At 33.5% G+C, this 11,636-nt stretch overlaps 1 protein-coding gene across 11 annotated transcripts; it reads right to left on the minus strand.

The window, feature by feature from the left end:
- Positions 1 to 2,248: 2,248 nt before the first annotated feature.
- Positions 2,249 to 11,416, minus strand: LOC140841420 (putative RING-type E3 ubiquitin transferase C3H69). Of its 11 annotated transcripts, none has more exons than XR_012120182.1 (9): positions 11,270 to 11,416; positions 8,963 to 9,050; positions 8,107 to 8,882; positions 7,960 to 8,029; positions 4,235 to 4,323; positions 4,062 to 4,131; positions 3,583 to 3,648; positions 3,304 to 3,446; positions 2,249 to 2,549 (listed from the first exon to the last, which is right to left on the minus strand). XR_012120182.1 is itself a non-coding variant. In XM_073208822.1 (7 exons), the coding sequence occupies exons 1-6, from the start codon at positions 11,275 to 11,277 to the stop codon at positions 4,095 to 4,097; spliced, it is 1,068 nt and encodes a 355-aa protein (XP_073064923.1). In that variant the 5' UTR covers positions 11,278 to 11,416; the 3' UTR covers positions 3,579 to 3,648; positions 4,062 to 4,094. The 11 variants fall into 11 exon arrangements, 3 of the variants coding, with proteins under 3 accessions (XP_073064923.1, XP_073064922.1, XP_073064921.1); XR_012120179.1 differs by having other exon boundaries at positions 3,583 to 3,660; XR_012120181.1 differs by lacking the exon at positions 3,304 to 3,446.
- Between the last annotated feature and the right edge of the window lie 220 nt (positions 11,417 to 11,636).

Below are 11,636 nucleotides of genomic sequence, written 5' to 3' on the forward strand. Positions count from 1 at the left end.
TCAGTTCGGCTCGACTTGATTACATCCCTATCGATATTTATCGAAAGCTTTTAAAGTGCAAATTTTAACTTTTAAAATGAAAATCAATTTTCAGAGCACAAGCTTTTACTATTATAACAAATTTTGAGAATTTTAACTTTCTTTTTACAAATATTTTTATGATGTGAGGAAACATTGTTTTTGAAGTGTCATAAATAAACGTGGCTCAGAGTCGAGTTAGATCCGAAAATCGACCCGTGGTCAATGGAGTCAACATGTTTGACTTATAACCATGACCGGAACAACCCTAAGGTGGTCTGGTTAATGTTTAAGGGTAGAAAGCTGGTTCGACGGTTCCAACCGGTTGGATCGTACTATTTTAAAAAATTGAAATTACTGTTTTTGTGCAAACAATATTTTTTTGTGTTGAAATTCATTATAAACTTTCAATCCTTCTATTTCACTAAATTTTCGATGTTAGCATAATGTATAAGTATTGTAACGTAATATGCATTGTCTTACATCGAAATTTTAGTAAAAGATTGCAAGACTATATATCTAATTAACATAACAAAAAAATTATCTATTCTATCCGACTAGTTTCGGGTTCGAATCCCGGACAATTCACTGTAATATCGAAATTATATAAATGCATATTTTCTTTTTCCAATCTATTTCATTTATTTATATCTGTGAAAAAAATGAACTCTTCATTCTTTAAAAAAAAAATTAAAAAAGCTGGTAAGGTAACAGGATTTTCCTGACCTGAACCTGGATGGTGGCCAAGTCTACCATGAAAGGCATGGGCTGAAAGGCACCCACTTGAGCTTATCTCACACCCATTTTTGTATTTTTAAAAAAAATAATTTAAAAATTTTAACCAACGGTTTTTTTTATTTTTTTTAAAAAAATTATACCTACGGTTTAAATTAATAAAAATTTGAGCATATATGGACTCAATACACAAAAATCCCAAAATTAGTATTTTACATATTTCACAACATTTAATTATATGTTGTTTTTATTGTACACAAGTGGTTTTTTTCTTATGTTGTACTCCTTCGTTTCAAAATTATAATAAATTTTTATTTCAAATAAATTGTATTTGTGAGACAAGATGAAATAATTTTAAATAATAAAATATAAAAAAATATTTTTATTTATTTTTAAATAATAATATTTTTTTATAAATAAAATTGAAAATGTATTTATTTATGTAAAATAAAAATAAAGATGAATGAGTGGACTATAATATCAATAAATAGTGAGTGAATATTAAAATGAATGTGAGAGAATGAAGATATTAATATAACGTATATGTGACATGTTGACTTTATAATTCTCATCAATCTCATCAATATAGATGCACGTACGACTCAACGTAACACAACGGAAAATATTTGAGCGGAAACTTTTAAGTATATTCTTTTCGAAAAAAATGTTACCATCACTTCATTCATAACATATCGGTACAAGTAATAAAATATTGGTACAAGGATGATGTTATTTTCCACATTTATAATTATTTCCAATGATTTTTGGAATCAATAATTAAACATTAAACATTGAATAAAAAAGTGGAATTCATGTGAAAGTCACAGGATGCAGCGATCACCGCAACATTGGACGTGACATACCTATTTTTTTTAGAGTGAGTCTACCTTTTCACATATCTTAATATATGAGACGGATCAACTCTAATGATATTCACAATAAAAAATAATACTCTTAACATAAAAAATAATACTTTTTCATGGATTACCCAAATAATAGATAAATCTCACAAATACGACCCTTGAGACCGTCTCACACAAGTTTTTTGCCTTTTTTTTAACTCTAACAAAGTAATTAATGTTTTATTTTAATATCTTAAAAAACACTATTTTAATATAAATTATCAAAAAACAGTAATTTATCCTACGATATATCATTTCGATAACGTTTATTTTATGTATTTAGACATATATATTAATCTAATTTAAAATTTACCCAAAAATATAAATATGCTTCAAGTATCGATTAAGTTCAGCAACCAAAATTTTGAATTTTAAAACAAGTTCATATAGGGCTGGCCATAATTAGGAGTTGAGAATCGAGTTGGGACTTACTTAATATGTGTTGAGTGGATAAATCACGATTGTTTGAATGGGTGGTTATAATTTATCCACTCAACACATATATCATATATTGAGTGGATGAAGACACTACCCACGAGATAGCATGAAGAAAAACCCCTTGAATAATTGATTAACCTTAACTCCAAAAAACCTATTTATCCACCATTGAGCTAATCGAGTAACCATAGCCCGGTATGAATTCGAAACAACACAACGTCGTACCTGATATTTGTCGTTGACCCAGGTTCGACGACAGCATTTAATGTATCTCCTCTCTCCTTTCAATTACATGCATACGCAGTTCGTATAAGATTTGAACCGATTTATGAGTATATATTGTATGCACAAGATCTCTTTCTTGAACACAATCCAAACTATTTGTATAATGTAGTTGACATGCCTTGCAGTCTTGAATCTTGAATCCAATGCTCGCATTTAGGGGAAATGTAGTATCTGAAATTATCAAGAAGGAAAAAATGTGACTGATGCATTAGAAGGGACATGGCAATTTTTTTATCCCAAATTTAATCAGAATATAACAGGCACCATGGCTACAATGTAGATATCATGTCACCACTGAGAGAGAGATTCCGTGGCTTAAGCGGCAAACAATCTTTATGCAAGCTTACAAAGACCATATTTTACACGGTATGCTTGGGATAAAGTAGGAAACAAACTTGTTTGATGATGTTCGAGCAAAGCATTTTTCATGGCTAAGAGGATTTCAAACTGTCCATGAAGTATCAAAGGAGTTCCAGACAATGACGATGGATGGTTAAGCTATTCAGATCAATTGGTTCATGCATGATGCAAGTTGGAGCGGTGGTGGAATTGTAGTATCAAAGCATCTCATCTACTCCCATTTTCATTATCTATGACTGATAATATCAACCACTACAATAACAGTTACAGATAAGACTTTCATAAGCTAACTCTGGATAACCTAGCCAAAAAAACAAAAAATCGTCCTTAGGGCAACGATTCGGAGTCAAGTCCCTACAAGAGAACCACTCGATGTGTCTACCATGTCATAGAGGCATACTAAGTTTAATAGAAGAGTAACTATAGAAAGATTACGATGACGAATATTGCTCAAGTTTTTTGTCACAACATAATAAATAAGGTAGCTCTTATGAATAAACTAAGAAAATAGACACTAAATTTCATAGCAAAGGGCGCATAACCAGGATTCATACAAAACCCTCACTTCAAAATTAAGACAGCATTTCCAAATGATGAATTTAAGCGCATCTGCTACAGATTTTCCTGTCTGGATATCCATTTTTTTATTTTGGGAATAGCAGATCGCTGTGGGCAAATCTTGTCAAACTTCTCAATTATAACAAGAATCTGAAATGGATATTCATAACTGGGTAAGGATGTGGGCAGATGCATGGATCTTACAACCCAAAGTGTCGAGAAACATCCAAAACGAATGGAATATTGAAATATAATTCTAAAGATTCGGAAAGTTAAGAAGACTTACCTCAGATAAAATCACTCTTCATCCAATAATCAACGAGATTTCAGTCAGATGGCATATAACGGTATGCTACCAAATTTCCTACAGCACATGCAGGATCAATAAATGAATAAACCGAACATGTTGTGATTACACTGTCCGTAATTCGATATCACAATGAATTAAACAAAAGCGTAAAACTCGCATCATAAGAAAACTTGGACCTAAAGCGTCTTGATGATAAGAAAGAGGAAGATTTCTGTAAATTGTTCAAAGTAAATGACTATCATAAATATAATCTGTCCTTGTTTCAAATGCGTAAACGGAAAATGATGAAGTTGAAAAAAAAAACATCCAACTTCGTACCGTAGTCCATAAGAACAATATATCACTAGAAACAACATTTATTGATGCATAAAAATAGAACACTGATGAGTGATGACGACACAAAATCATTGATACAAATTAGGATGATATAGAAGTTGGGGAAAAAGGATTCATACCTGAAAAATTCCGTGATATGTTCAAATTTCTAATCACCTCAAATGCAAGTCACTAAGAAAATCGGAGAGTCTGAAAACATCATAATTCGTAAATAACACACAAATTACTATACAGAAAATGTATGAACAAAATTTGGTAAACATTATCGAAAAAATTAATGGACAAATGTGACCTAATATCTTTAACAATCACTGTATTCCCATCTTCATCCCCAAGATGGCGAAGTACCACTTCCTCAATTGTACCATCTCGATATGCATGCTGTAAAAATGGAATCCATATGAAAAATCGCTAAACTTAGGGATTTATAAAAGATTCGCATGCATATTGGAATGAAGCACTTAGTGGTAAAATAATTGTAGTAATAAATAAACATGGATCGGAAAAAGAATAGAGCTTTTAAGTTAACTGCCATCGTCATAAATGTAAATACGTATCACTTCAGCAATTTGTGCCACTTACACGTTTGGTGTCTTTTGTTGTTGCGAACTAATATTATTCTAGCACCAACAATTTAAATATTGACATGACAGCCCCAAATTTTAACTCACGGGCTATTGTGCGAAGGAGCAAACAAGAAAGTCAGTAAAATAATGTTGCATCGATTCCTCGAATTACACCTTGACCAAGCTAATGTCCAAGGTAGCTGATACTCATCAATAAACTAAACTTGTCAGCATTATTTCACTCTTAATTCCAATTATTATTAGTAATAAATGTGTGAAATATAAATTGCAACCAAGACGTAACTTGCAAAGCCCCAACAAATCCTCAATCACATGTGAAGCCATAGCATAGCATATCATCAATAATTTGGTGCAAACATCACAACTAACTCCCACAATTAAATGTGAAATAAATGCAACTCAAGATTTGGAACTTTAACAAATCCATAAATATATCCGAAGCAGAACAAAGCTAGTATGTAGCACTTTGATATCGTCAGAGAAATAGTCCAGCATCAGGCCCCAATATCAGTACTTAATTTATTCTCAAGACACAAATTTATACTCATGAAATACTATGGTACACAGGTTTACACTGCAAAATTCCAGGTTTACACTGCAAAATTCTGCTGAATATTAAGTACTGGATCACATTTTTCGCAACTAAATCGAATATAAAAGCTGAAGGAGCATTATTTTCATTAATAGTCACTCGCATCAATTATCCCGCAGGAAAGGTAACATCGCTGTCATCTCTGCCACTATATTGTTTAAAGCTTCGATAGTATCATTATCCAATTCCTCATTTTCTATTGGAATGTTGGGCCCGGAAAATTGCTCAAGTAAGCCATTCAAAGCTAAGGTATCAGAGCTCAATGGAGCTTCATCTATGTCCCGAATTCTTGGTCTGTTTAAATAAGGTTCAAATGTAGCATCCCATAAAAATGAGCCAGGCTTGACAGTATGCTGGAACATAACAAACTGATGCGTCAATGGAATAATAAGCAACCAAGTTTACAATAAGAAAAGGAAAGTGCACTAAAGGAACATAACTTTTAAAACATTGATCAGATTCAAATTAGTAAAGTCTTTAATATAGACGAAGAGAAGATACAAAGAAATCTTTGTAGCAAAATAACATCTTGAAAGTCAGATATCTAATCACAAATCGAGCACTTCAATTCTTGATATAGGAATCCAAAACCAAGCTTGCTGCCCAATCCTTGGAATAAATCATCACAATTATTAAGAAATTACTTGAAAAATTTCTGAAAACAATTGTAGTTCCTTAGAAATATTTCATAAAGTAAAGCACAAAGAAAAATGGTTTAAAGTCTGGATTGTAAAAATCTAATCTCATCCTCTATTAAAGGCTGTTTGACAGCAAAATATGTCCAAAGTTTTACATCGCTTGGAAACGTCCCCCAAGAGCTTTCTCTTTTAAGAACTTCTTTCTTGACACCATTTTAACATTGTTCGTGCAAAAGACAATGTCTACAGTTCATTGTATCACTTGATTCCTCTAACTGACAATTCACAGACTGCACTTAAAAGCTTGAGAAAGGCCCAACAAAATTGGCCTTTTCATTTTATTTTTCCAACCCATTTCTGATGCCCCAGAATAAAAATATATATCAATACCTCACTTTCAATCTTTTTCTCCAAAAAAAAATATTCTAACCAATTTCTACACATCTCAACATAATATTTAATAACAATTCAACTTTCTATCACTTCTTAAGAAGCTACTGAGATTTCAATAACTTCAAAAAAATTTCTTCTCACTTTTCCTAAATGAGAATCAAATCTGAATAACCAAATCCTCTCCAGATGACTCAGTCGCAAACCCAGGACAAAAATCATGTAACATATTGCATTGAATGTTCGCTAACTCGCTTTGACAAGGAACATACTCAAATAAGGTGTAACTGAAATACGAGCATTGAGTTAACAAATGGCTTCAAAAGAATGATTTTGAATTTCAAATAAGCATATTGGAGAAAAGATTTCACCAATATGAAACATATATCATTATCACCACAGAATGAAGAATCCATAGCTCATATCACTTGAATACAACTAAAAAATTAGGTACTTTACTCACAAAGATTTACACAATGTGCAAGGAAATAAACCAGCAACCATACGTAATCAAAATTTCAGTTCCCAACAAGAAATCGATCTAACAAATTTTAGACAACAAGCAAGAAGTAGAATAAAGATACACAAACAACAATACTCCCTTCGTATCAGATGCGGCCATACCTCTGCATTGTAAAAAATTATATTCTCAACAGCATTTTAACGGAGAATCTAAAGATTTCATCATTTAGATGGATATACCACAAATAAATCAACAAATTTAGAACAGTTTCATTAAATGCTGAAAACAAAACCTCGGCATGGGACAGCAGCAACCAAATCATAATCATTAAAGATCCAAGAAGCACTAAAGTACACAAGAGTCACGGGACTTAAACTCAAAGGGCAACCATCATCCACCTAATTGAAGTTAGGTGTATTAGAAACTATGCTTCAATATTTTAGATTCTAAGAAAAGCATGTCATCATGCATCTGACATGAACTTTACAAACCAATAAATAATTATAACTAGCGCATCGACAGTCTGTTTTGTAATAATTTTATTTTTATTCAAATAAGGGTAATAACATAATTGTGAAAATCATTGAGAGGTCATACTGCAACTTGAAATATTAAAATGAAAACAAAAACAAACAAAAAAAACCAGACCAAGACACCAAATTTGTCTCATTATCCAGATTCTTAATAATAATCATAGACATAGATAATAATAAGGAAAAATATTTATTATTGTGCAATCAAATATTGGCATAAACTAAAGGTAAACCAACTGCATTAAAAGCATCCTTCCCATGGTACTTTTCTCAAACACAAAAAGGAAACACCAACCAGATCAGTTCCAAATGTTGACCTGCACTTATTTAAGACAGCAAAATATTTTTCAGTCCTGAGGAAACTTAAGTAGCTGAAAACAAAGCCATATACACAACAGCCAGTTGCATATCTCATAAAAAAAACAACTTAGATTATAACAAATATGCCAGCTGTAAATGAGTTTCCTTCTTTATTTCCTGCCCAGGACCTGGAAAATGAACATTAGGAAGCTCCAATGAGCAGTCGCAGCCTCAATTGGCTGCCTGTATATCTTCTTAAGCATATCATATATCACGACAAAAAAACCTAAATACCACCCTCTTAACAATTACATATTAAATCCTTAGAAAATCAATATATGCTATTTTCAAGCAATGGCCCATAAAAACTTTTAGGAAAGGAAAAACTAAAGGAAGTTGAAATAAGGTTCGGAGGATTTAGATTTACCATGGCAACCATTAATAAGCAGTGATCCAACAAGGACAATCAAATGGATTGGTCTAACATGTAGTTTTTTAAGGAGACCATACATACCTTGTAGAAGCAACTTGTCCCAAATGGGCAGGTTCCATTACCAAAGTCGAAATGCTTGCACTCAATGGACCTGGAAGATAAGTACTTGTTAATGAGAGAAGGAGAGGGATAAAGGAGAGAGATAGAAGGAAGTGAGGGGAGCTTTACTTGAGTTTTTTCTGGTAGCTATCGACAATCTCCAGCTTTTCCTCTTTTGAGGAATACCAAATGACACTAGGAATGACATAGTATGAAAGTTTTCGACATATAGGGCAAGTTCTTAGAGCAGCATTAACATCCAAACCAGATGCCGGAGAACTACCACGCCAATTCCTGATGCATGATATACAGAATGGATGATCACATTCTGATAATATTCCAAATTTTCTTTCTGCAGATATAGGCTTTGTGAGGACACGCTCAAGACACACACTGCACTCTATTTCTTGACTTTGCCTCAATGCTTCCAAGTGTTTTTGCATTTTCTCACATGTTTTCATATGTTCCTCGCTTTCTTGTGGCCTGTAAGGATGCAAGCACTGCTTCCCACAGGTAGGACATGGGTCACCATGCATGTGAGGACATTTATTCCCACGAGGACAAGCACCAGCAGCAGCAAACGAGCAGATTGATTGGTCAGCAGGATCAACGCTCTTCGGAGATCTAGCTTCTTGACCACTCTCTGGTAAATCTTGATGCCCCAATTTTTCCCCCCACGCTGGTCTAGGTGGAGGATGGAAAGATCCATTAGCAGCTGAATGTTCAGTAATTACAGCTGGGGAACCATAAGCGTCATATCCGGCAGTTCCGGAAGGCTGCACCATGGAGAAGGAAAGCTCTGCTGAAGTAGATGGAACTGAAGAATGTAACCTTGAAGGTTTGACATGTTCATATCTACATCTACTGCCATAAGCACACATTCCTTTCTGGTAGAAGGTGCATATCTGGGACAACATAAAAAAAGTGGATAACACTATACCATAGACAATTACTTTTAATCCCCAGCAGGTTAACAGAAAGTTACATTATTCGGAGGCGCGTTCCAATCATGTGAAAACTCACAATGTTCCCCTTTAAAACATGCCCCATGAGCAAAGAATTTGCACTGAACCCTGAAAAAGTCAAAAGGAGAAAACATGTCAATTTATTCCGTTCACACCTGTCCATAAACCACTGATGTATTGTTTAACAGATTAAGGTTCTGTAAAACCGACAACCATGAGCATGTTGAGATAGGCATTAAAGACCAAGTCACACTAAGGTGTAAGGGTGCCCCAAATCCTAGGCCAAGTGAAAACACATGCATTATCTAGCCAAGACACACTTATGCGCATGCATTCATGTTTTCTTTGCAATAATTGTTGTGAGATGATAAACAAACAAAATAAATAATAAACTCCCCGAGAGTAAAACTAAACAAATATAATTTGTTGGGATGATATTTTACTAAATATTAAAGAACTTTTATGCACTAAACTTCAGTAAAAAATTTATAGAATTTTTTTTTGATACAAAACATAATTTTATTATAATAAGAAGTTGGATTACAAAGGATAGTAGTCCTTAAACGAAATCACTAGAAGGGCATAATTTATCTAAATTAAAATTAGCAGCAAACAAACTTCCAATCCCTAAAAAATTATAGAATTCAATCTATAAGACAACTGAGTTGAGGTCTTCCAAACGAAACTATGCAACCATAATTTAATTTCTTGTTATGAGCAACACGAGAGTATATAATATAAGTGATAAACAACCTATAGCCGAAATAATCTTGATTCAAAACCAGAGACGGATTTATGCATGGGCTGTACTGGGCTGTAGCCCAGCCCACTTTTTTTTTAGCGACGGTTTTTGAAAAACCGTCGCTAATATTTGCGACGGTTTTAGTAAAACCATCGCCGATGTGGATCGGCGACGGTTTTAATTCAAACAGTCGCTATTAGCGACTGTTTTTTGTAAAACCGTTGCTAATAGCGACGGTTGTTTAAAAAACCGTCGTACATCAATGTCTTAGTCCAATCAAGTCCCGTCCATTTACAAGGATGAGACCAAATTCATCCCATATCCTCTGATCCGCCCCACCTCAATTCTACAAAATTTCTCTCCCTAGTCCCAAGCCCTTTATCGACAAAATAAAATTGCTGACTCCCGAAGAAATCGAATTGCTCATCGGCAAGGCAACAATCCAGGTAAGAATCGGCTATACATTTTTTATTTTGTTTTTTATAGCTTCTCTGTGCGTGATTTGTGGTTTCTTGATTGTTTGTTGTTGAGTTGTTGATTGACTATTACTTGTTTATTTGTTTAATAATTATTTTATTCTTGTTTAAGATTATAACTTGAACTATTTCAAAATGGAACATTAATCTTGTTTTGACATTACCTGTGTTTACTGTCACTACTGAGCAGGCTTTTTCAACAATGAAGCATGTGAAGACGACACTTCGCAATAAAATGGAGGATGACTTTCTTGCCGATTGTTTGACACTCTATATTGAACGAGATTTACCTAAACATATTGATGTAAATTCTATTATTAATGAATTTTATGTTTTAAAATCTCGTAGAGCACAACTTCATTGAACGATATAATATAAATTTTTTTTAATAATATATAACTTATCATATTGAGTTCAAGCCCCCCCCAACTTCTATTCCTGGATCCGTCCCTGTTCAAAACCATGGTATTTTGCAACAAATGTATGAAACTTCAACTCTTCAGCAACAAAAATTTCAAACATGGGCCCCATCTCTTGAACACTTGAGTAGCGCTTGACTTAGAGCAGTTACAAAAATGGGTAATAATAAAATAATGAGAAAATATTAAATATACGTTAGAGAAGAAAAAAGACTATCCAAATACCACCTGTGAAAAATTAAAAGACAATTAACCAGCCAAGTCATGTAAGTAAAGAATGTTCTGATAAAACCAATTCTTGAACAGCATTTCACAATCCTCTCCCCTTCTGTGATGGGATAATAAATTTAAGCAGTTAATCACAGAAAGTCGACAACTCGTCCAATTGAAAACAAAAGCCCATAACTAATTATGCTTCAAATCTTTTTATACTGCCCCAACGTCTCTAATCTGACCCAACTCCATCCAAATGAGTTATAAAAAAGAACACGGATAGAGATTGTCAAAAATAAATTCCAACGCCAGAATCAAGGCAAGATAGATATCCCAAAACCACTGATTGGCACAAAATATAAGCTCGGATCGTATGCCTCGGGGAAAAAACACAAATCAACTAATATTTCGGCACCGCATAAAAACTCACAACATAATTAGATGGTAAAATCGAATTGTTCCAAAATCATTTATCACCTTGACATGGCGTTGTATCAAATCCGCCCAAGTAAATTTGCTTCTGCCACTCAAGAAATGCAAAATTGGGGAGCGAATTTAGGGTAATTTGCAATTCGAGCTTCTGTCCACCAGTGTTATCTGATGATAACGCCAGAGAATTGCCACGGCTTCAATATATTATATTATAATAATCGCAAAAAAAAGTGAGACAGTATCATGGGTGATATTTTTAAAACGGATTTTTATTTGAGTAATCCGTGAAAAAGTATTACTTTTTATACTAAAGTTATGTTTGGTGTGTAGGAGAGGATAACTAATTGGATTGATGACAAAACTTAAGGTAATGATATATAATGTGCTGTGACGAAGAATGTTTTGTTTGGTA

Source organism: Primulina eburnea, chromosome 9 (assembly GCF_022965805.1).
Source record: "Primulina eburnea isolate SZY01 chromosome 9, ASM2296580v1, whole genome shotgun sequence".
Taxonomy (NCBI): domain Eukaryota; kingdom Viridiplantae; phylum Streptophyta; class Magnoliopsida; order Lamiales; family Gesneriaceae; genus Primulina; species Primulina eburnea.